The sequence below is a fragment of the Triturus cristatus genome, chromosome 4_1, assembly GCF_964204655.1.
Source record: "Triturus cristatus chromosome 4_1, aTriCri1.1, whole genome shotgun sequence".
Lineage (NCBI taxonomy): Eukaryota > Metazoa > Chordata > Amphibia > Caudata > Salamandridae > Triturus > Triturus cristatus.
In genome coordinates, this window is record NC_140585.1 from 914,129,453 (window position 1) to 914,156,687 (window position 27,235).

The window sequence follows — 27,235 nt, forward strand, 5'->3', positions numbered from 1 at the left end:
CCTGCCCTGAGCCCTTAAACATCCCCAGGGAAAAAATCTACTCCAGGCCTAGCCCACCCCCTGCCCCGACCCCCGCCCCCTGCCCTGAACTCTAAAACGGCCTCCAAACCCAAAAAGCCAACCCGATCCCTTGCCCCTGGCCTGAGCCCTAAAACAGCCCCCAGGCCAAAATAATACCCCTTCCTCCCCGCCCTGAGACCTAAAACTACTCTCGTCCCTCCTGAAAACCAATCCCCTACCCCCAAAAACTTCCCGACCCCCATCAGCCCTGAAAACTATCTCTTCCTCCCCAACCTGAGATCCAAAGCTACCCCTTTCCTCCTGAAAACCAACCACCACACCCACGCGGACCCCAAATACATCCCTGAACCCTCCCAGCCCAAAAAATACCCCAACACCCCCAAGCCCTAAAAACTACCCCGAGCCCTAAAAACTTCCCCGACACTCCTGAGCCCTAAAACCTTCCCCTGACCCCCCCGCCCCAGCTTTGAAAACTATCCCACCTCCCCAAAACCAAACCCCAGCCCGCTTACCTCACCGTGTCCTCTTCCTGGCCCTGCCAATTCCGGACATCTAGACCGCATGTACGCATGCGTGGTTAAGGAATACGCATGGTTAAAGAAAGCGTGGTAGTGCTTGCTTTGTTTGGACACATGTTGCTGAGGCCGCGTTGGTCCGGCCGTTTCCCATTTTTCACTGTTGTTTGACTACTGTTACTCCATGACATGGGCTTGTACCCAATAGCCTTTACAATTCAGATAAGACCCCTATTGTTCTGGCACAGGATTAGGTCAACACCAGACATGGAGTCCTATGGACTTTACCTTAGAGAACTCCTAAATACCCCTGGGCACCTGAGAATACCTTAACTGTCACACCTAACAAGAATGCTTAAAGCTCTTGCCTTGGAAGCCATGTGAGCTAGACCAGATGAAGCCGCCCAGACATCAAGGCAGCTAGTTAAAGATCGGTGCAGGGACTCCCTCTGGGGTGAGCAGATCAGGAAGGACTCCACAAAAAGTCTAACTGATTTGTTTTAGACCATAAGATCATTCCGTGCTACGAATCTTCACTAGATGCTATACGAGGCTCCTTTCCTAGGCTGCTTTACTTGAAGTTTCGCCATGAAATACTCACCTTGGCAGAATTTACAGGGAGATGGGAGAATTCTAGCACCTTAGCTATCCCTGCCCAATATTTATTTCGGGTCTTGACAATACACTCCACTTTGTTTTCTTGTGCCCTGCTCTTAGGTAACCCCGTAAGAAATGGATCCTACGTGTGTAGACTCTTGGGCCTTAGGTCTCTCCAGCCTGAAATCTGACACTAGAGAAGTGGTAGTGGTCAGTATGACTAAGTTCCTACACGCAGCTTTGATAATATGTAATCGTGTAGGATGGCGGTTGAAAAAACCTCTGTAGGTGTTCAAATTCCCTAGAGGCTCATCCGATCATCTGAATTGGGGTCCTCACTTGTTACTGGCTAGTAATTGTATCTGCAACTCCTGCTACACTTTTAAAAGAATTTTAGAAGGTTTTTATTGTCTTGCAGCTTTAGTCTTTTTAATCTGAGAACATTGTATTTATTGAATTGCTGGATTTGATGTAAGTGTTTTATGAATCTGTAATCCGAAATAATCAAATTTTGATGATGATGATTACTGTTACATGCGTAGCAGACTTTAAAATCTACAATTTCTCCCTCATTCAATGCACCTAAAAAGTGGTGACCCTGACAGGTGTTCTTCTGCAGACTTTAGGCACAGCTGTGTCAAATCTGACAGAAGAGCTATATTTAGTTTGGAATATAACCTATAATTAAATTAGCGGATCCAACCATATCAGGGGTGGCTGGAATATAACCTAAAATTAAATTAGCGGATCCAAACATATCAGGGGTGGCGATGCATACAACCTGTAGGAGGAGCTAACCCCAACAAATTGGGGAAATTACACTCAGTAGATGGGAAGAACAATATCCAGATGTTAGGTGAAGCTTCATACATTATGGATGTATCAGACTCTTAAGTGAAAGGAAGAGCTCTCTTTGCCCCAAAATGGCAAAAAACTGATAAAAAATGATATGATAATTTATAAAAACTTTATATGTATTTCTCATGTACATTTGTGAGGAAAACAAACATATGACTCATGGAAATATTTCTGAACATTTGACCCATCTATGCCAGAATGCCTAGTTGTCTGGAACAAGTGCCAAAGTTTGTGGGAGATGTGGGAGAATGTGATGAACGCCTAATTGTCTAAGTGAAGCGCTTTCCTTACTTAAAATTAAAGCCTTTCACAGCCAGCGCCTTTAGGACAAGGGTTCACCAGCCTGTGTCTGGGGCAGTTCAAGAGTAGGTGCTTGACTTGCCTTCACTCCACTTATAAACCAGGATTGAAGAGTAGTATGTACAGTCTTACAACGCTGCAAGTACCAGGGGCATATAACCTCTCCTGTTATGATACTGTGTACTCTGCATTATAATAGACCTTTGTACACTCTATAGAGGGCAAAGGTGGGTGCCTACAGCTGCTCCTTTCATGAACTGGTCTGCCCTGTGGCAGTGTAATGTTTTAAGCATACTGTAGACTCCATTGTAGAGCGTTGGGCTTCTCATTTGTATCTGTAGCATTGTGGGCCTTTCTGTGATCTCCCGAGTGGACAGTGGAGCAGTGGTAAGGTGTAAGGAATCTTCTAACCTCACTGATGTTGGAGAAACGCTGTGGGTAGAGGCGGCAACAGAGATCTTTGGACACTACTGATGAGCAACAGGCAAAGGAGAGGCAAGTTGAATTAAATTGTTTCAGCTACAAGTTGTGCAATGATTTTTCGGAAGAATAAAATATGGACTAAGATAAGGTAAGGAAGGAGAGACTGCATTATAAACATACCGGACAGCTGTCAGACTTTAGGGTTGAGGAAATAACATTAGGGTTCAACCAGTGACCTTGAGCTAATGTGCCTACCAATAAAACAAAATACTTAAGAGTTTAAGACAGGTGGATAATGGAAGCAAAGGAATAATAAAAGTGACAATTACCACAGAAGATCATAAATGGGGGAAATTGTACTCTGATGGAGCAAATCAATATTGCAATTTGAGATCTATTGGTGATAAATTGGGGGGGGGGGGGGCTGGTAACCTGAGCGATATATATATTAGGATTCGCCTACTTCTCACAGCCTTCTAATATTCTCATGCTATCTATCTAACTAGATATTACCTGCTGATGATAGCCAGTAGGCAGTTATAGTTAGGACCAACTTTTCACATAGATGAAGAGTTTTATGTTTTGCTAATAACTTTGGTGCCTTTTGACAAATCTTCACAAAATTTCCCCAAAAAAGTGCGTGAAACGTTTCGGTATGATCCATCTTGTGGGGGCTGATAAAAAGGGGGGTGTCTGAAAAGGCCTTTTCCCCATGCAAGGTATATGGGGATTTTGTAATTTTTGAACATGAGTACAGGCCGAACTGCTAAACGGATTTGCGCCAAATTTGGCAGAAAGTTACCCACCACCGCGGCGGTGGTTGTGTTAACGTATGGTAATTATATATATTACTTTACGTTTAAAAAAACATAGAAATTCACTGAAAAAACCAAATGTTACAGGGCCGTTATACTTAGGTTGACGTTGTACCCACACAAAACAATAGAAAGTCAGCAGTTATAGTTATACTTATTATTGGAGGCTGCTTAGTATATGGTGTTCATTTAAAGGAGTGATGCCCCTTGCACTAATCCAGGCAAACATTATGGTGATTTTAGTGGTCTTTGATAACGTTTGGCTCTCAAAGTAGTAGCTGTAGATGGCAGCCTTCAGAGTTATCTTGAAGGAGTCCAAAGCAGCTTGTTTTACCATATGTAATCAAAAGTGTAGATTAGATGAAAAAGAAACACACAGTGTTTATAAAAATAAGTCTATTTATTACACAACATAATCACTAACACATTGGAATATCTCCTAGCCGGAGATATCAACATTACACATGAAAATACTTAAGAAAAATCAGGTAAGTAGCACAAATATACACTGGTTTCCAGGGGGAGACCAAACCATATACTAAAGAAGTGGAATGCGAACTGCAAGTTAGAATGGGACTTGGACCAAAGGACTCCAAGGAGCTGGGAGAACATGTAAACACCCAAGGTTAGTACCCACAGAGGCTGTGTGCAGGGTAGAAACACTGCCATGTGCCCAATGAAAGTCTTTGGAGAAGTCGCGGTTGCAGTTTTACAGAAAAAGGACCCTTCCCAGAGGACCCTGAAGATACCCTTTTGAGGACGGAAGGTTGGAGAGCCACCCCACCCATGGATGCCCCAGGAAACAGGTTACCTGCACCAGGGACACCAAGTGCATAGGGGTGAAGTGACGTTGGAACCTCCCGTAGATGACAATGGAAGACTTGAGAAGATATGCCTCTGGAGAAGTCTCTGAAGATGTCCGGTAGATTCTTGAAGAAGAGGATCGGCAAGCGGAGGGGATAGTCTATGCCACTCGAAGGTGACCAGGAGGTACGGAAGCACAATGACCATCCTTGGCAGGGAGCTCAGGAGAGTTGACGAGGACCTTGTCACTGCAGGTGTGGGGACGAGGCAATGCTGAGGAACACCAGGTGTCACACACGAGCTGTCCCACATTGAATGTCGATGTCTAGGTCGTTGTTGTCCAGCGGGAGCACATACAAGCCTTGGTAGCCGCAACTGGCGTGGAAGACGACAAGATGCAATTGCTGGGACCGGCAAGGTTCAAGGGACTCACCAAGTGCAGGAGATTCAGAGCAGGCCCCAAGCAAGCAGAGGAGCCCACCAAAGCAGTAGAAGACCCTCGAGTGGACCCACAGGCCGAAGGCACAGGAGTCGCAAGAGGACCTCAAGTAAGCTCACCAAAAATGGAGGCCCACAGTGCAAGGGGTGAAGTGAGGATGCCGATCTGCCAGGGATGAGGTGCTGGAACTTCTTGTAGCCCACAGATCTCTGGAGTGCAGAGCCAACAAGCCTTGGCAAGGGCAAGTCGACACAGTGCACAGGAGTTTGGTCCCAGCGGCTCCAACGAGGGATACTGTCCTCCAAATTGCAGGGAAGACAAGTCAGGCCTCTGGAGAGCTGCAGAACTACCACCTGTGTTTCTGGGCCTCGGGACTAGTACTACAAGAGTAGCAGAGCAGTCAGCTTTGTTGCGGTGCTTGCAGATGCAGCAGGAGTGACTCCTTCACTCCAAAGGAGATTTCTTCAGATGCCCTCGATGCCCTCAGGTCTTCTGAAGAACCTGAGCAAATCACAGACACAGACAAGGCATAAGGCTTGAAGAACAGCTAGACCAGGAGCAGCAGAAGTCTTCCTTGATGCAGTCTTGGTTCCAGTCTAAGTCTAACTGTCCAGATGGTCGATGAATGTCTTGGTTTCAGAGGTAAGTCTTGTTCCATGATGAATCCGAGGAGCTACCCATGGGGGAGCCCTTAAATACCCAAGGAATGGGTTGGAACGACTTGGGTCCCTCCCAGAGGAGGCGCTGGACACAGGGGAGGATACTCCCATGTACTTTGTCCAGTTTCACGCCACAGCAGGAACCAAGGGTTCCTGAAGTGGCTCAAACTGGAGTATGCAAGGTGGGCCCCAAATGTGCCCTTCAATGCACTATGGAGGCACTGGAAAGCGCCTCCACCCGGCCCAATACACTAAGTCTTGTCTGGGAGGTGGTGACACCTCCCTGTGACAGGCAATCTATTGTTCTAACTTCCCCTGCCTGAGCTTAGCTCTGCAGCAGGAAGGCAGAACAGTGTCTGGGGTTGGCAGCGGCACTAGCTTGCTGGCTTACTCTGAAACGCTGTAACCAGGAGTACAGGGGGCTCCCCGAAGGGGACCCCCAGTACATGGGATCATACCTCCAACACCGGAATCAGTGTTGGGGCATGATTCCAACATGTTTGATTCCAAACATGACCAGGTTTGGTGCAGCCATTATATAGTAAGAGATCTCATAATGACTGATGTCCACTATATGTCTTAAAATGGCTGACCGCACTTACAAATCCTGGAGAATCAACTTCGGGGTTTGTAGGGGTGTCCTACTCATGCAGTGGCACCCTCACACTTAAAATAAAGCACCCTGCCCTCAGCACTGACGGGCCTTCCATAGGGGTGACTTATATGTTTTAAGTGTAGTGACCTTAGATATAAGAAAATGTATATCTGTCGTGAGAGGTGCAAGCATAGGGGCGTAACACAGGCCCCCACAGCCCCCGTGGTGCGGGGGGCCCCCAAGCTCCAGGGGGCCCCCGCAGCACAGCACTCGGGCTGCAGAGCTCCTGATTCAGCAAGGAGGGGGCCCCTGCACGTCCCTTGCAGGGAGGCCCCCTCGAGTTTTGTTACGCCAGTGTGCAAGCACCGCCTCTCATTGACTGCAGTGGCAGTCCTAAAGACTGAGTTGAATTTGACTTCCATGGGTGGCACAGTACATGCTGCAGCTCATGGGAGACACCTGGTGTACCTATGCCCTGGGTACCTTAGTACCATATACTAGGGACTTATAAAGGTAAACCTGTAGCCAATTGTAGAGGTACAAAAGTAATTACCAAAGCCATTTTGGGAGAGAGAGCATGGATGCTGGGGTACTGGTTAGCAGGATCTCAGCAAACTACAATCAAAACACACTGATACATCAGGCAAAACATGGGGGTAACTATGAAAGCAGATCCTACTTTTCTACACAACCACCCCCAAACGTTAGGACATGAGACTAACCTGGCCCAGTTGAGTCTTCATTTTCTAAGTGGAATTATCTGGAAAGGCCATCTGCGTTGGCATGGTTACTACCAGGTCTATGTTCCACTGACAAGTCCATCCCCTGTAAGGAAATGGACCACCTCAAAAGTTTGGGGTTTTCACCCTTCATATGTTTAAGTCATTAGAGGGGCTTACAGCCTGTCTGAACAATGAAGTTAGTGCCAAACAGTTATGACCTCAACTTCTTCAGGGTCCAGACCACGGCAAAGGCCTTCCTCTCAATAGCTGACCAAAGCTTCTCCCTGGGGATCAACCGTCTGCTGGTAAAAGCTACTGGTTGATCCTGGCCTTCTGCATTACATTGAGACAACACTGCACTTATTCCTAACTCAGGAGCATCTGTCTGGACAATGAATGGTTTGGTGTAGTCAGGACTTTGCAGCATTGGTGCAGAACAAGTGTAGTGACCTCAGATATAAGAAAACATATATCTGTCGTGAGAGGTGCAAGCACCACCTCACACGGTCTGCAATGGCAGGCCTGTAGTCTGAAGTGGACTCCTATGGCTGACACAATACATGCTGCAGCCCATGGGAGACCCATGGTGTACCTATGCCTTCGGTACCTTAGTGACATATACTAGGGACTTATAAGGATACACCATTAGCCAATTGTGGAGCTACAAAAGTCTTACCAAAGCCACTTTGAGAGAGCACAGATGCTGGAGTCCTGGTTAGCAGGATACCCAGGCAAAAAGAAGAAGACCCTACTTTCCTACACTTATAGTTATACTTATTTGAGCAATCTGTAACTCATGCCTCTAAGTAACTTTGGGCCTCTAGTTATAGTTTCTTAAAATAAGTATAACTATAACTGGTGAATTTCTATGGTTTTGTGTGGTTAAAACGTCAACCTAACTGTAACGTCCTTGTAACCTTAGTTTTTTTACAGTGAAAATAAAAAACACACACACACACACACTCAAACTCACACTCACACCCCCCCCCCCTCACCCACCCCACCAGTATTCGTTCCCCACAATCCCAGGGCTTGAAGAAGACATCACTACTCAGTAGAGCCTCAAGAACTCAATTTATTCATAATTTCATTATAATTTCTGTGCGAAAACGATTATTGCTGGCATGTTTCAACTTCTCTGCCTTTCTATTGGACTGACTGACTGACTGACTGACTGACTGTCTGTCTGTCTGTCTGTCTGACTGACTGACTGACTGACTGACTGACTGACTGACTGTCTGTCTGTCTGTCTGTCTGTCTGTCTGTCTGTCTGTCTGTCTATCTATCTATCTAACTATATATATATATATATATATATATATATATATATATATATATATATATATATATATTACCTACTGGCGGTCGCCAGTAGGTAGTTATAGTTAGGACCCTGTTTCCATAGGAAATCCGCAACATTCTATTTGGAATAACTTTGGCGCCGGTCGACGAATCCTCGCGAAATTTTCAAAACTAATGGGGCGCTACGCTCCGCTCTTACCCTGAAATTCTCGGGGGGATTCGTCAAGCGGGGGCTGAGAAAAAAGGGGGGTCCCAAAACGCGTTTTCCCCATGCATTTTTCCATAGGACCTTTAGACACAGCTACAGCCCGAACGGCTGAACAGAATTACTTGTAATTTGGCAGAGAGGTAGTCCGTAGGTCAAGGAAGTGCCTTTTGTAGGTCTGGTGTAAATCTGTTCAGTAGTTCCTGAGAAAATAGCATTTAAATCAATATATATATCTGTAAGCGCGCTCCGTGCGCTTACCGTGCGCTTACGGTAAGCTTACCGTACGCGTACGGTGCCGTGCGCGAGCGCGATTCTGATTGGTTGTTAGATCAAAGTAAACATTCGAATCGGTCGAAACCAGGAAGTATCGGCCGCCATTTTCTGTCTGTCGCACTGAAAAAAAAAGGTTGATAACATGAAAAGGGGGCAACGAAGAGAGTTGCAGACCCCCTAGCGTTCGTCAGGGGGTTCACGAAGGACCAAAAAGTATGAAAAATAAATTTAAATTTTTTTAAAAAAATCGCGGGGTGCGCGTACGGTAAGCTTACCGTACGCGTACGGTAACAAATAAAAAAATAAAAAAAATAATTAACAATCACATTTAATATATAAATCTAAGGACCCCCAAGGGAGAAAAAAACAATTGATATTTTGAAAAAAATGGCGAGGCGTGCACGGTACGAAATGCGCAACGTGGGCGCTCGGTGCGCGAAGCGCACCGAGCGCCAACAGCGCGCGCACGGTGCGCGATGCGCACCGTGCGCGCAAAAATTAAAAATAAATACATAACTTAGCATTTAAAAAACCGTACAAATTCACTGAAAAAACCATAGGTTTCACACACGTTATAGTTAGGAATTAGCATTTAAAAAACCTTGCAAATTCACTGAAAAAACCATAGGTTTCACACAGGTTATAGGAGGGTGGACATTTCACTCGTAAAAAACCAATGAAATTCCCCCGTTATAGTTAGTTCAGATAACTATAACTCGCGCGCCCGCAATCCACTGCTCATGACGTCACATATTACATCACTCATGACATGGTCAGTGGCATCACTCATGACATCACTGATGACATCATCCTTGTGATAGAGTGGCGGTCGCGCGAGTTATAGTTATCTGAACTAACTATAGGCACATTTGGGCGCACCGTGCGCGCGCGTTGGGCACACAGTGCGCTGCGCACACCGTGCACCGTGCGCGCACCCCGCGATTTTTATTAAAAAAAAAAAATGTTTATTTTACCCATGGGGGTCCTTCTGTGACCCCCTGACAAAGGCTAGGGGGTCAGGAACTCTCTTCCCTGCCCCCTTTTCACGTTTTCCACCTTTTTTCCCCCTTTCCTTTTCAGTGCGAGAGACAAAATGGCGGCCGACACTTCCTGATTTCGACCGATTCGAATGTTGACTGACATCTAACAACCAATCAGAATTTCGCTCGCGCACGGCACCGTGCGCGCACGTGCGCGCATGGTGCGCGCGTATAGATATTTATATGCTTTTAAATGCTATTTTCTCAGGAAATACTGAACAGATTGACACCAGACCTGCAAAAGGCACTTCCCTGACCTGAGGACTACCTCTCTGCCAAATTTCAAGTAATTCTGTTCAGCCGTTCGGGCTGTACCTTCGACTAAAGGTCCTATGGTAAAATGCATGGGGAAAACGCGTTTTGGGACCCCCCTTTTTTCTCAGCCCCTGCTTGACGAATCACCCCGAGACTTTCAGGGTAGGAGCTGAGCGGAGCGCCCCATTTGTTTTGAAAATTTTGCGAAGATTCGTCAACCGGCGCCAAAGTTATTCAAAATCGAATTTTGAGATTTCCTATGGAAACACGGTCCTAACTATAACTGTAAGATAATATATATATATATATATATATATATATATACATATATATATATATATATATATATATATATATATATATATATATATATATATATTCACTGAAAAAACCATAGGTTTCACACAAGTTATAGTTAGCTGGACATTTTATTGATAAAAAACCAATGAAATTCCCCCGTTATAGTTAGTGCAGGCAACTATAACTCACGCGACCGCAATCCTCTGCTGATGCTAATACTGTATTTAGACACTTATTTGCCCATGTCTTCTTCCATTAAATTTTAGCTATACATATATTACAAATATTTTTTTTTCATAAAGACACATATGTCATCAGCAGAAGATTGCGGTCGCGTGAGTTATAGTTGCCTGCACTAACTATAACGGGGGAATTTCATTGGTTTTTTATCAATAAAATGTCCAGCTAACTATAACATGTGTGAAACCTATGGTTTTTTCAGTGAATTTGCAAGGTTTTTTAAATGCTAATTCCTAACTATAACGTGTGTGAAACCTATGGTTTTTTCAGTGAATTTGTACGGTTTTTTAAATGCTAAGTTACTTTACGCCATTCGTGGCGTGCGCGTCCAGTTAACGCAGTTCGTTCCGTGCGCGCACGGTGCGCTTCGCGCACCTTGCGCGCACAGTGAGCACGCGGTGCGCTTCGCGCGCCCACTTTACGCAGTTAGTGCCGTGCACGCACGGTGGTCACGCGGTGCGCTGCGCGCACCGCGTGCCCACGTTATGCGGGATGGGCCATGTACGCACGATGCGCTTCGCGCACCGTGCGCACATGGGGGACAAATTATGCGCATCTTTGTGAAATTTATTCTTTGTTTATTTCTTACCTGTAATAAGCCATGCACAAATGGTGACCTTCGGGCACCATTTGCACACGGGGTGGGGAGGGTGTGGATAATTTTTTTTTTTTTAAATTTTTACCGTACGCGTACGGTAAGCGTAATCGGCGATTTTCCGGAAAAAAAAAATTTTTTTTTTTTGGGCTTGGGGGTTGTTTGGGGACCCCTATATCAATGCTGGGTGGTTAGGATCTCAAGAAACTGCGTCTTTAGACATTTTTTGGCATCGTTTTTGCTGCCCAACTCAGAGAGCGAGAGAGAAAATGGCGGCCGCCGCTTCCTGGTTTCGACCGATTCGAATGTTTACTAAGATCTAACAGCCAATCAAAATCGCGCTCGCGCACGCCACCGTACGCGTACGGTAAGCGCACCGTAAGCGCACCGTAAGCTGGCTCAGATATATATATTGATTTAAAGGCTATTTTCTCTGAATCTACTGAACAGATTTACACCAAACCTACAAAAGGCACTTCCTTGACCTGAGGACTACCTCTCTGCCGAATTTCAAGTAATTCTGTTCAGCCGTTCGGGCTGTAGCTGTGTCTAAAGGTCCTATGGAAAAATGCATGGGAAAAACGCGTTTTGGGACCCCCCTTTTATCTCAGCCCCCGCTTGACGAATCCCCCCGAGACTTTCAGAGTAGGAGCGGAGAGTAGCGCCCCACCTATTTTGAAAAATTCGCGAGGATTCGTCAACCGGCGCCAAAGTTATTCAAAATATAATGTTGCGGATTTCCTTTGGAAACGTGGTCCTAACTATAACTACCTACTGGCGACCGCCAGTAGGTAATATATATATATATATATATCCAACAAACTCCTTCCTGAGAGAGAGCAGAGGCCACACAGGGGAAGAAGCTTTGGAAGCACTTTATTGCGTTCATTGTTGGCGAATGCATTTCGGCTTTTCATTTAGCCTTCGTCAGCGCCCAAGTGTCCAGGAGGTCTGCAGCAAGAAGTTAGTAAGTCCTGCCTCCTTTTAAGTTGATTCAAACTCGCTCCGCCCCCAGATGGTCCGCTCACCTGTTTGAGTTCACGATGCTTAGTTGAACTCCAACACCCAGAATCCATTGTGGTGGATCCAGGTAGGTAGTGCGTGGGGGTAAAGTTAACACCATGTGGTTGTGCGGGGGTGCAGGGCATATTGCGTGCAGTTTAAAAAACAATTTCCTGCTTGTGAATCAAACAAAGCGCCTTCCCCGGTCCCCTTACCGTTTCAGCCCCAGAGTCAGGATTAATGTCGGTGGGGGCAGCAGTGCCAATGTACTCCGCCCAGCATGAGGTTAATAACCTCACTACCGCCTAATCGCTTCCCAACATCCGAGGCGTGCGGAGCGCCCCGTTTGTTTTGAAAATTTCGTGAAGATTCGTCAACCGGCGCCAAAATTATTCAAAATAGAATTTTGAGATTTCCTATGGAAACACGGTCCTAACTATAACTATCTACTGGCAAACGCCAGTAGATTTTATATATATATATATATTTATATTTTTTTTTTTGTTTTTTTTTTTTTCACTCAATTGAAGAAAGACGCGGCACTCCTCTCGATAGTAATGATGTTGTTTTAATCTCAGATAGTAGCTACTATCTGAGATTAAAACAACATCATTACTATCGAGAGGAGTGCCGCGTCTTTCTTCAATTGAGTGAAAATTAATATCGAGATTATGTCCTGATCTCGACGCGTGCACCGGCTGGAAAGGTGCTCCTTCCGTGCGGGACATTTGTGTTTAAAAAAAAATATATATTTATATATATATATATATATATATATATATATTACCTACTGGCGGTCGCCAGTAGGTAGTTATAGTTAGTAGTTAGGACCACGTTTCCATAGGAAATCCGCAACATTCTATTTTGAATAACTTTGGCGCCGGTTGACGAATCCTCGCGAATTTTTCAAAATAAGTGGGGCGCTACGCTCCGCTCCTACCCTGAAAGTCTCGGGGGGATTCGTCAAGCGGGGGCTGAGATAAAAGGGGGGTCCCAAAACGCGTTTTTCCCATGCATTTTTCCATAGGACCTTTAGACACAGCTACAGCCCGAACGGCTGAACAGAATTACTTGAAATTTGGCATAGAGGTAGTCCTCAGGTCAAGGAAGTGCCTTTTGTAGGTTTGGTGTAAATCTGTTCAGTAGATTCTGAGAAAATAGCCTTTAAATCAATATATATATCTGAGCCAGCTTACGGTGCGCTTATGGTGCGCTTACCGTACGCGTACGGTGGCGTGCGCGAGTGCGATTCTGATTGGCCCTTAGATCTTAGTAAACATTCGAATCGGTCGAAACCAGGAAGCGGCGGCCGCCATTTTCTCTCTCGCACTCTGACAGGGGGTTGAAAAACCAAGTGCAAAAACATGTAAAGGGGCTGTTTACACAGCTCCCAAGCACCTAGCCATGTCGAGGGAGTCCCCAACGATCCCCCAAGTGAAAAAAGGCAATTTTAATTTTTTCAAAAATTTCGCCGATTACGCTTACCGTACGCGGTGCGCAAAGCGCACCACGTGCTCACTGTGCGCGCACGGTGCGCGAAGCGCACCATGCGCGCACGGAACGAACTGCGTTAAGTGGGCGCGCACGCCACAAATGGCGTAAAGTAACTTAGCATTTAAAAAAACGTACAAATTCACTGAAAAAACCATAGGTTTCACACACGTTATAGTTAGGAATTAGCATTTAAAAAACCTTGCAAATTCACTGAAAAAACCATAGGTTTCACACATGTTATAGTTAGCTGGACATTTTACTGATAAAAAACCGATGAAATTCCCCCGTTATAGTTACTATAGGCAACTATAACTCACGCGACCGTAATCCTCTGCTGATGACATATGTGTCTTTATGAAAAAAAAATATTTGTAATATATGTATAGCTAAAATTTAATGGAAGAAGACATGGGCAAATAAGTGTCTAAATACAGTATTAGCATCAGCAGAGGATTACGGTCGCGTGAGTTATAGTTGCCTACAGTAACTATAACGGGGGAATTTCATTGGTTTTTTATCAGTAAAATGTCCAGCTAACTTAAACATGTGTGAAACCTATGGTTTTTTCAGTGAATATATATATATATATATATATATATATATATATATATATACATATATATATATATATATAGTTGAAGGAAACTATTGGTCTTACACTTTTTTTATTCCATTACTCGCGTATATGATGGAATAGTGTGTTTCCAAGAGACTTGACTGAGCAAAGACTCACCGCTAATTGCTGGGTTCTCACAAGTTAAAACAAATTTCGTTGCGTGCACTGCATCGCATTTGGGGATGCAGTGCACGCAACGAAATTCGTTTTATGAATTTATATGTTAACTTACCTGTAAACCTCCGTAATCCATAGTTTACTACCCCCCACCCTGCCCCTCCCCCTCCCCACGTCACCGCCCTGCAGTTACTCCTACTACCGACCGCAGCTGATGCTGTGTCTTTTATAAGTAGATGAACCAGTCATTATGGATCTTTAGAAGCAATTAGTAGTGTTTGACAATTATTGTACTGAGAAAAAAATATAATTAATATGGATAAAACCAAAGTTATAGCGTTTAGAAAGTACATCTGTATTACATATGAAATGTATGAAAGATAAAAATAGTATAATGTAAATGTGGTCGGGAAGAAATTGCAGTGGAATTACTATATTGATATTTAAAAGCAAGAGCACTTTCCTCTGTGAGTGGGCTTAAAAACTTCAGTAAAGAATATGGCGATCCATCTTTAACACCAGTTTTAGCAGCTTACCCAGACATGAATGACCCACAATTCCAATATTGTTCTGAATTAATATGTTTTAAGCGGTCAGTCTGATTGAGATTATAAAGAAGGTAAATACCTGAAGAAACCCTACCAAAATCGACAATGATTCAAGCTATGAGAATTGAAGCGAACCTAAAAGCTTGCAGCTACTTAACCTATGCTGATGCAATAAGATTCTGTGTTCGGATGGGAAACAGTACAGACCCAAAAACTGCAAAGCTTTTGCCAAATGAGATTACAGACTGTGAACTAAAGTGGGTACAAGAAGTCAGGAGGATATTATACAATATATGTAGTAGGTTGTCAATAGAATTGGTTAATGCAAACTTCCAAGTGATGATATCTAAATCTGAGCTTTGATTATTAACCGAAACATGTGCCATGGAAAATCATTTGATGATCTTGAGTCGTTAAGTTTATATTCAAATTTTAAAGGGTTCCTGGCAGGATAGAGAAGTGTTTCCATATAGTCAACGCAGCTTGAGACAAGCAGTGCTAAAGTTTAGAATTTGGCTAAATCAATTTCCCTTGTGCTCAATGGTAAGGAATGCAATAACAGGTAACAAAAGTAAATGCGGTTTGAATGTAACCCTCTTCAGTTTTTTGATAAATGGCATGTGGTTATTGCCTTCACAGAAAATATTTTTAAGGCCTATTATTATTCATAAGTATGGGGCTTTACATCGAAGACGATCTGCAGAATTGTTCATGGATATAGGGTATTTGGATGTAACCTGTGCAATAGGAAGGTTTTTATTAGCTGTAAATTACTTTCTAAATACATTTTGACTGTTCCTATTGGTTTTTAATATATATTGTGTATGCATTTTGCTGTTTTAAAGACTATGGTCTCAGTAAGCATATTTTTTGACTGATTACTCACCTCACTGATGTTCTGGGCCATGATAGAAGGCTCTAGAAATGAAGGCCTGTTGTCATTTTCATTCAGAACCTGGACGATGATTCTGTACTGGGCCTAAAGAGATGGAGAGATGAAATCAAAGAGAGGTGGACGAAGATTGGGATAAAGTGAGGTCAGAGGTTAAGGAAGACGCAAGATAGAGGGGAAAAAGATGGAAGAAAACCTCTTTATTTCTACTCAGAAATCGGAGGATTAATATTACATTTTGTTTTGGAGGCTTGATGAAGAAAAGAAAAATGTATACCTTGGTAACTCCTTCCTCAGAACACGTTAGTGTGACCATCAGCACTGGAGATTCCAGGGCCTGTAAAACAATAGGCACAACTCTTAATATATGTGATATAGTGGAAATTTATTTATAAAACCACTGGCATTGCCATTTCTGTAATTACCCATCAAGTGCTCTCAAGTTCCCCTGTAGGCTTTCACCCTCCAAGATCCATGCAGAAGAATACACCATGCTGTCATGTAAATGCAGGGACCAGAGGTTTCCCAGACCATCTTACTCAATAACAGCTAAACTATGACTCTGGGCAAGTCACTTGGCCCACCATCTCCTAATCCCTGCTCCCCGGAAGTGAGAAGAAATCCCATACTTCAGCTGTCGCCCTCAGTTGCATGTGCAAATCCCTGACCACTCTCCCTCCCTGCATGAAATGCACCCCATGGGTGTGGCACTGTAGGCACATCTGTTTTGTTTTCCTTACCAGTATAGTGTGAATACTGGATCAACTCTGAAAAAAGAACCAACACAGAGGTTAATGCTTAGTGGGGGTGTCTTTACTTTGAGTTGTATCTCGGGTGTGGAATAGGTTATCTATCTCCTATCACAGGATAAACAGGTTTACATGAAACACCAACCAGCTGCAAAGTATGACAGATCAACAGATCTGGAAAAGATGCAAGACCTGGGGATCCCCTCTTTTCACGATTTACCAGACTCCCCCACTCTGCTGCAGAGCCTGTGAGTCACCATTTGGTGACAGTTCTGATGATGCTTCTCTCTCCTCATGGTTTACACTAAACCTCACATGTCTGAAGGGAATGATGTTAAGGAGAAAAAGAAATGAGAGGAAATCGCACTACTGCAGACATTAGTAGAGAGAAATACAGAGTGATACGTGGTTAAAGAGCAATATATGCCTTGGTTTCATGAAGATGCAATGTAGGTTAAAGTTTACCAGAAAGCAGAAACACAAGTTCAGTGGGTTTTCAGTTAAGTAGAAAAACATGTTTACAAGCCTGGAAGAGATTATAATCCCAGCACACAAGCTCATCCATGCTCGTTGTTAATTGAGGCATGGTTCCGAAAATATTAGTCAAAGGTGACTTTAATCTAAAGAATACAGAGTCAGATAAGAAGTCTTGGGAACAGAGTAATAAAATCGAATACACTAGAGGGAAAAAAGCTTAATGTTTCATTAAAGCTTTGTTGGAACTATGCTAAAGAGAATGTAGAGAAAAGGTTATGAGGTTAAAGGAAACAGGTGATGTGATGTTTATGTAAAAGTATATTATTAAATCATTTATACTTTGACCTGTTATTGGCTTTTTAAGACAATTGTGTTTAGGTCATCACTTTTTCAACTATATAAGCAGCTGCCTGCAAACAGCAAATTGAGATCAGCTTTTCAGCTCTACGGAGGTAACCGGTCTCCAGGCTGTTGTGGTTAAACCTACTTTTGCCTTGTCAGAGAAGCCTTGCCTCTCTTTATTCCTGTCCTCCCCCCAAATCTGGGAGCAGAGCCAGGAGTCTCGTTTGCCCTCGACCTACTGCTGTCATGTGAAACAACCTACTCCCCATTGTATAGAATACTGCACATTTATGACGAGGTAAATAGACACAGTGGCACCTAAAATGTCTGCCTATTCACAGGGGACGAGTAGACTCCTTAGATTTCTATCTTTAAGGTGAGGACAACGTGGACTCCTGTTCCATGTTTGCAAAGGATATGACTTGTTTCTTTGGCAATGGTAAACTTCGGTGAAATGTAAATTGGTTATCGAATGCAAGATTGTGTATGAACATTGCACAATATTAGGTTAAGGCATTACGTAATCGGTAGAGAATTTTTCCCAATATAGAGTTGGAAGTGGTCAAGTGTGGGTGATTCGAAAGTTGGAAGTACAAAATGTGTTCTAATATGTTGACATAGAGGAACAGCTGAAAGGCCAATGTTGCTAATTTACCTCCAGTAAGAACTGAACACTCGAATCTCTACCTAGACCTAATGTCTGGAAGTCCCTCCATGGTCTATGAGGCTCATGGTTTGAGGGTTGTCCTCTCTTGAGCGTGGAGGTAAGCGTCCAATGGCTACTGACCTAGTATATAGTACAGAGTAAAAAAACTATGATTGTTTTTAGAAATAGTTAAAGTGTTTATATTTTAAATATGTTGGTGATGAATGTGTATATGTACATGTAAATAGAAATGTGGCCACAGGTTAATGTTGTTTTTATAATGTTATGATGCATAATGTATAACTAAGAAATAAATTAACAGATTCCCTATCTTTTGAAGGATAGTGTAAAACGTCAGGATAGGACGTTTTAAATGGGTAAAAACAAGTGAATAGATAAAAACACTTAAATATTATTATAAAAACGTTGCTAGAAACACGGGAACTAGGTAGACTCCCCTAGAACATATGGAAAAAACCTTTCCTGGTGATCAGAAAAGGTTGCAGACATTTTGTAAAGAGTGGTTTAAGACTACCCAGAAACACACATACCCCCTGGCCAAAGGAAGGGACATTTAATGATAAAATATTAGAACATACTAGCATGTACCTTAAAAGTAAATATACAGGAGTTAAGTTATAGAAGTGAGAAGCCGCCTTAGCCTTGTGGTGAGTCTTTTGTGAGAAGCCTACAAATTCTTTAAATACTGACACATCTTGTACCTTGTATGCTCCCCCTCCCCAAATGACCCTACAAGTAACTCTCCCAAGTTACCTCGTATTTATCCATTAGCGCAGAAACAGGAAGCTGAGGTGGGGTTTGAGAATACAGAGGTTGAAACCCTTACACTATCTCCGAAGGTACCCCCTAGTGTTGCCCTATAGATATCAAGGTCAAAACACACAAGTACTCCCAAACAACAAACGTGTGGGTGATTCTCAGGACTATTGGAGGCACAGTTCACGTTACATTTAGATTGGGCCTCTCCACAAGAGGTTAGAGGGGAAGGGTCAAGGAGACGTTGATGATCGGTCACATATCTCATCAGCAACGTCACATTTGTACAAAAAAAGAGACATAACATGAAAGGTAGTCAAAGAGAGGGTGCCTAGCCCACAACAGAGAGATGCAAATGATATAAGGTGGAATGATTATGTAGATAGGGCTGTTGGTATGGCCCGATAGGTAGTACCTTGAGAAAAAGATGAGGACTTTAAAAAGACTGAAGGTGATTTGCCACCTTGGCAAAAGGAGAAAGGAAGCATTATAATTACACCAGAGAACATTCAGAAATGTTGTCACAAAGTGAAGATAGAAAAGATGAGAGAGATGCAGTGAGAGAAGGACAGCAAAATAACATATCAGAACTATTTCAGGGAACATCAAAATACTATATCAGAAGTATTTCAGGGAAATTATGGGAAGATGGCAGACAGCATAGAATAAGTACATAGATACGCAGATGACATGGGTGAAATACTTCAATTTCAGGAGGCTAGATGCCCCATGTACAACATTAGGACCCAAGAAAGATCACTCATCAATCATGACCACAGGGATAGATCAATGGGGTCGCCCAGTCCCACTAATATGTGTATAAAGATAACTAGAGAAGGAGAGCAGAGCGCTTTCTCTAATAGTAGCAAACCCCGAGCAACAGAGCTCAAGCAGTTACGGTTTGAGGGAACGCATGGCCAGCCACATCCCAGAAAAGGATCTTGTGAGGTTACAGAGGGATTGACGCTACGCGATGGACCAGTACCACAGCTGAGTGTTCAATTGGCTTTACGCTGTAATGATCTCACCCCCAATGAGATAGTTGCCCAAGAAGAAAGCAGTTGGTATAATGTCTTACCCTATACAGATAATTTAGCAGCATGTCCCTTTGGTGCCATATAGTGCGGTGACAAATTATGGCAGCAATCTCATTATATAAGAGCTCTGAAATAGCCTCTCTGATTATGCCAGGGCTCATACCATAGTAGTGTTTGAATACTTGCAATCCCCTTATGTTGCTAAGTTTCCGCAGATCTACATACTGGGGCTGAATGTAGTGATATTTAATAGTTTCAGGGTTACAAGTGAGTCTGTGCAAACCTACTCACTTGTATGTTTTAAGGGTTTTCAACAACTCTTCTCTAATCTATTCCCATACTGAGAAATGTTGGAAATTAACTCCTGACAATGGCAGACGTAAACCTTCTTCAAGAGTTGGGAAAAAAGTGGTTGAAGGGAAAATGAACTTGCAAACACTCAGATTTTCGCATGAGCAAATCTACACATGCAAATTTTCTCATGCTAAAATGCAGTTCACAAATATTTGCTAGGAGTATTATTTCTTGTCCTACTTCTGTAAATTCTTGGGAATTCACGAAAGACGTATAGCTGAACTTAATGCAAGGACATATACCGTGGGTGCACTTTTGAGACTTTCTTTAATAATTGGGCCCCTAATTTGGTCTGGCGTTGACCATGACCTTTTGCGTTTATTAAAATTCTCTCTCTTTCTCTCTGTATTGGCTGGCTTCACTATTAGTGACAGCGTTCTGCTCTTTCACAAGGAGCATATCAGCACTCAAAGTAGTTTTGTTCAGTGCCAGTAACTAATGAGGCAGTGTGTGCTTTTTGAGACCAAAAACAATTTTTGCTTTTGCCAATGTTTATTATAATGGTGATTGACCAGCAGCTCCCACATCAATAAGGTTTTACAAAAACCATGCCAAAACAATCCGCACATTGGCAAAACTAAAAAGCTGACCACCAATTTCAGACTTACTGGTTTTGCCAATGCTTGTTTATTTTTGTTTCCCATAATCGTATTGAACTGGTTACACTGATTTTCGATTTTCCACAGTAAATATTTTTGGAAATACTAGCATGTATCAACACATGTTACTAAATGATGCTGCAAAGAAATGGTACCTGAAATTTTACAGTAGTTTAGCAAAATGTCGTTTTTTCCTCCTTTCTTTTTTTTATGAACACTTTATTTTGAAAGCAAAGAATCATCAATCTTGCTTTCAAGCTTCTGCAAATATTTGCATCAAATCCGAGAGCATTCTGGGAGCATTATACATAGCCTCATACTGCCAAACTTTGAAAACGTGTGTACACATTTTTATATTGGAACCACTGTCAGTAGTGCAGTTAGAGCTTACAACATTTACTTAGAGCGCTCACCCTAATAATAAAGGATTTCAATTAATAAACCATAAATACAAGTTTGAGCAGCATTAACATATGGACACAAATATTACCTTAACTGCAGACAGTGCCCTTCTCTGATCCATAATGTGGTACTGCAATCTGGCAGTCAAAAGGTTTGTGCTGCAGGGGGTGGGCCTACTTTTCCCAAGGACAAAATACACATGAAATCTTGTTGCACTTGACCCCAAACAATATGTCCTTGGCATCAGGCTATAGGAATTCCACAGGAATTCCACATCCCTGCAGACTGGGTTTATCCCTATATGCTCTGCGCATATGGCAAAAGTATGCCAGACAGCATAATCCCAACATTCCTTTACCCCCATACACCACATCCCCTGATATATAAGCGACCTGGGACACCTCATTGTGTTCCCTGTCCACAAATGGAAAAGGAAAATCTTTAAAAAAATGTGTCACCACTTACAGAGGGAGCAGGGAAATGTATTAGGACATTTGGAAAACAAATTGCAGTTGTCACCCTGGCAACAGGGGACGTAAAGAGTCTACTTAGCTCCTTTATAGGAGATGAGACTGAAAATGTCTTCCACAAAGCTGGAGTGAGAAATGTCACCCTTACTGAAAGCAGATGTGATGAGTCCCTATTTAACTTAGTTCTGACAGTAGTCGGGGATCAGCTGAGGAAAATGTATCCTGATAGGCCAGACATTGGGTCTCCCATGGCTCAATCAATGCAGTCAAATGAGGACCCAGCCAAATTCCTCAGCAGGATGAAAGAGAAATGTATCAAGAAGTAGGCCAAGGTTGGGAAGTAACAGGAAGAAATGTGTTGTTTTGTGTCATAAAGAAGGGGTTACCCTCTGATGTGCAGGATAACTTAAACTACATAGTGGCATTGGAAGCCAAACCTTGGACGGAGATGCAGGCACACATAATACATTTTTGTAAAAAAGGAACGAGAAAGAGAGGAACAAGCAGGAGGTAATGGAGAAGGCACCAGCCAAGTTGGTGCATCAAAAATTAGCAAAGAAGGGAGCAACGGACGGGGCTGCAGTAGCAGCCATGGCTCAGATGACTGTGATATCTGTGGGTCAGATCCTAGAGACCGCCCAACAATAGTACCCCCAACAGCAAAATAATGCAAGGACACAAGGAAGTAGTAAAAGAGTACGAGGAGGTATAGGAAGGGGTAGGATAGGCCCCCAGACTATGGGTCAGACATGCCATTATTTTCATAAATATGGGCATTTCATTACCGACTGCAGAACCAAGAGATGGGAGGAACACAATGGAAGGATAGGGGTTTACAATCAGCCAGGTAATGCAGTAATGCAATCACAGGTAAATCCACAAATAATATATTTACTCTAGGCCCCACAACAAAATACACAGCACCCAGTAATGTCTCAGATGCAACAAGTACTGCCACAGCAAAGTTATCAAGCACCCCCAATGGCGACTCCGCCTCAAGGAGAGGAGGAAATCCCTTCCAAACAAATTACATTGGAGGATACACTCAATAAAGATGCCTACATAGAAGTCCCATATGTCCAGTATTGTCAGTGACGCACAGGCCAGATGAGTAACCCACTGTGATGGTAGCTATCAATAATAGGAGATATGTATTCCTCATAGATACTGGACAACTTGATCTTGTATCCGAGAAGGAGATATTCCAATTCGTAACAGATCAACAGACACACAAGAATTCTCTGGGGCGGTAATGAGGGTTCCAGTCACTAAGAAGGTAGAGATGGAGATAGGGAGAAGGTATGTTGAAGGCAGCTTACTATTTTCTCCAACTGCCCCAGCAAATTTATTGGGAAAAGATCTTATGGCTAAACTTAACATGACTATACATTTTGAGGCTGATGGTACTATGTTCTGTCCACAGCTGGAATTCCTCCTTCTAGGCTCATGGCTGTAGCAGTAGATTTTTCTACTGGAGATAAAATCATCAGAGCTCGTCCCACTGATATAGAGGCATTTACCACAGCAATATACACAATAGTAGGAGAAGCACCAGAGCTATTGAGAAGAGAGGTTCAGATACCCAATGGGTTTCGTTTTTGACGTCAGGGATAGGATTATTGGCTATGAGACAGCGAGTTGATACAACAAACAGAGGCCTTAGAAATAACACCAACTTATGGCGCTCTGATCGCTTGTGATCATAACCAAATCCTATGGGCATGTGCTATATTTAATGAGCCAGCTAAAACGGTCAAGGAAATACTGGATGACCAGCTATTTGATGATGATCCTAAGAAAACGATTATAGTTTTTCAGGATGACATACTGTTAAGGACAGTATTGGAAGGAAGGATGTCCAGACCAGGTACACATTAAATAAATGGGGTAACCCAACAAAAGTCCATGGACCTGGGTATTTACTGTAGCAAAGAAAACAATGGTCCTGAAACAATACTTGATGATCAAAGGAGAAATTGAATATTGTTACTGAAATTCACTACTAGGAGCCGCTCAAGTCAGCTCACAGTAAGAAGTAACCAATACATAACCAAAACACAAAGTGCACCAACCAAGTCCTCTTTAGAGTCATTTCTTCAAAAATGGACATATTTTTTATTTTACATATATATACAACCAACACAATAAAATTCACAGGTTTCAGAGGAGTTAAGAATGAAAACGAGGAGAGGGTTGCACCAGAAGGAATGTGAAGGAGTTATTGTGCTCAAGTGTAAAGAATTATAGAACAGGGAGAAGTTCTCAGAAGAGTAAAGGGCATAGATTTACATCATTCAACATTAGTCTGATAATAAATAAACAAACAGTCATTAGGAACCTGGCCTAATACACTACTTCATGTATTCTATTCATACATATAGTTTTCAAGGGTTTTAAGGAAATGAATCTCCTTTAACAATGGTGCACAGGGGACGAAGGTCCAGGTTTCCAAGACGGGGTGGGGGTTCTGATGTCGACGTTTCAACCCGACTTGAGGGCAGAAGAGGGAATTTTTACACCTCAGACACGCGGGTCTTCCTCAGGTCAGGGAGCCAGAAGGAAGGGGGGGGGCAACCCTCATAATGTCACGGGTGGCGCCCGATAATAGAACCCGCCTAGAAGTGCGGCGTGGTTCCCAAGGAATGGGAGAAGGAACCCTGCATAATTAGCGCAGTGTGAGTTTACCAGGGTATGACCCACAATTAATGTGCGGTTGTGATCCTGAAGGAGAATAAATCCTGGAGGAGAATAAATCGAGAGGAGCGGTGTGAACACCCACTGCTCCTCTTGATTTATTCTCCTCCAGGATCACAACCGCCCATTGATTGCGGGTCATACCCTGGTAAACTCACACCGCACTAATTATGCGGGGTTCCTTCTCCCGTTCCATGGGGACCACGCCGCACTCCTCGTTTTCATTCTTAACTCCTCTGAAATTTGTGAATTTTATTGTGTTGGTTGTATATATATGTAAAATAAAATATATGCCTTTTTTTGAAGAAATTACTCTAAAGAGGACTTGGTTGGTGCACTTTGTGTTTTGGTTATGTATTGGTTACTTCTTACTGTGAGCTGACTCTTGAGAGGCTCCTAGTAGTGAAATTCAGTAACAATTTTCAATTTCTCCCTTGATCATTAAGTATTGGTTCAGGACCATTGTTATCTTTGCTACAGACCAGGTGCAGCCTTTGATTTGTCAGAGATGCAGATCTTTACCAAGCACCAGATACTCTGTGGACCAAGGGTCCCCATGATGTAGGTCTTATCCTCAACGACACCCCATTCAGAATAGCATTAAAAGAGGGTGGTATCTTGCCTAAGGTGAGGCAGTATCCCATATCCAAAGAAGCAGATGAGGGCATTGTCTCCACCATACAGACATTACTAGAGCAAGGAATAATTTATCCTGGAGTATCTGCTTGTAACTCCCCATTAATGCTATTAAGAAGTCTAAGGATAATACTTGGCAAATTGTTTCAAGACCTGCGCCCCCTGAACGATGAAGTAGTACCAGAATTCCCAATTGTTCCTGACCCTTCTATTATTTTGACAAACAGCCCTCAGGATGCTAAGTTTTTCTCTGTCATATCTCATAAGAACGCTTTCTTTAGCATCTCTTTCATCCAGAAGTCATTATTTGACAGCATTTTCCGATCATGGGACTCTGTATTTGCATTCTCGTATGCCACAAGGGTATTGTGAATCCCCAAGTATTTTAAACAGAGTGGTGAAAAATCACTTGTCAAACTTTCTGTGTGACATTACTTTGTTGCAATACGTAGACGATATATTAGTCAGCAGTGTCACACAACAACAGTATAGAAAATATACTATATCTCTTCTGGTCACTCTTGGAGAGAGAGGATATAAAGTTGGGAAAGACAAAGTTCAGCATTATCAGAAGGAGGTCAACTATCTAGGGCAATTACTGTCAGCTCGACGAGTGACGAGTGACCACTGAGAGAGCAGCATCTATACGCCAAATGACCGAACCAGGGACTGTTAAGGAAATGCAGAAGTTCCTTGGCCTCTACATATATGTGAGGAAGGGGGTCTTTGACTACAGCACTTTAATAGCATCCCTGCTGACCTCTATGGAACAAGCAAAATACAGATATGATAAAAATAACACAGACACCAGAAATGAGGGAACATTTCCAAAGATTAAAAATTGAGATAACAAACACCCCAGTTATGGAGACCCCTGACTACACCAAAGAGTTTTACCTCTCCTGCCGCTGCAATGGTCAAGTGATGACGCCTGCCCTCACACAAAAATATCCTTTGGGACACAAACCCATTACATACTTCAGTGGTCTGTTGGTCTCAGTAATGCAGGGACATTACCCGTGTGAAAAAGCCCTCACCAGTGCAGCCCTTGCGGTGCAGAAAAGCTCCCCCATTGTCATATGGTCACTCCAAACACTCTATGCGGAACATGCAGTGTTTGCAATCATTCAAAAGGCTAAGACTAACCTAACCACACAGAGAGTATCAGTGTACGAGGTAATACTGTCACTCCCATCCTTGAAAGTTGTCAAATGACAAAAAGTGAACCCCACAAAAATATTTTGCTCACTGTGTATTGGATTCTGAGGATGATGCACACAACAGTGCGACGTATGTCCCTAATGAATCTAGACAAGCAACAGAGGATCGCATTCCCAACAGTATTTTATATTTTGTTGATGGATCCTACACTATCAACCAGGACACAGGAGTAAGACATACAGGTGCCGTGGTGGCAGAGCACAGCAGCATGATTCCTCAGACACACTTCACATAGTTGAGCAGCTAACACTGCCAGCACATTATTCTGCTCACGCAGAAGAATTGATAGCCCTGCTAGCGGAAGAGGAAAAGTTATCACAATCTATTTGGATTCGGCTTATGTAAATACTACAGTTCATTCACGTATTATGAGTTGGAGCAGAAGGGGCTTCCTCAAATCAGACGAGAGCCCACTCATGCATAGGAATCTCCTAGAGGCCTTAATAGAGGCACTTGCCCTACCACAAGCAGTGGCCATTATGAAGTGTACGGCACACCCAAATGCACAGGACTTTTTGTGGTGGAGGAATGCATCTACAGATTGGACAGCTAAAGATGCAGCTAGGAGCACCCCCCCTACCATCAGGTTCACAATATTTTCCAGTCTTAGTGGCCCAGGCCGCCTCACCGCATGAGCCCGAGTCCAACACTACCACAGATATTAGTACACTTCATTATGATGAGACAGCACGTTTACATCTTTGAGAACTACAGGAAGCTACTCCACTGCATGAGAAACAATTATGGGAGGCTAGAGGGTGCTCCCAATCAGAGGAAGATTTGGTCTATAGACAAATATCCACAGGTAAATCAGTGATGCCTCAGGCTTTACCCATGATAGCCCTTGATCAATTGCACTTATCTGCTCACATCTCAAGAGATCACCTGTCTATGCAGATACAACAAAATTGTTTCGTTCCTAACCTGCATGAGATGCTTACTATTCATAATTGTACCGTTTGCCAACAATTCTCCCCAAACCCCCCACACTGAAGGTAATAAATTCCACCATACCATGACCACAACGTCTCTTTAAGGCTCTTCAGATTGATTTTAATGATATGATTGATCGATGTAATAACTATCGCTACCTCATAGTTGTGGTTTGTCTTTTTTACCAGTGGGTTGAAGCAGGACCCTGTGTCCACTGTGATGCCAAGTCACTTGTTACTTTCCTGAATTGTGAGGTGATTCCCCACTG

General features: G+C 43.0%; 1 protein-coding gene across 2 annotated transcripts in view; it reads right to left on the reverse strand.

Annotated features, from left to right (window-relative positions):
* LOC146855791 (protocadherin-15-like) overlaps positions 1-27,235 on the reverse strand; it is a 261,208-nt gene that overhangs the window by 103,146 nt on the left and 130,827 nt on the right. For both annotated transcript variants that reach the window (XM_085653702.1, XM_085653701.1), the window contains exons 4-5: positions 15,908-15,967; positions 15,625-15,717 (exon numbers count right to left, since the gene is read on the reverse strand). In XM_085653702.1, the coding sequence (XP_085509828.1) occupies positions 15,625-15,717; positions 15,908-15,967 (153 nt within the window). The remainder of the gene's footprint in view (positions 1-15,624; positions 15,718-15,907; positions 15,968-27,235) is intronic.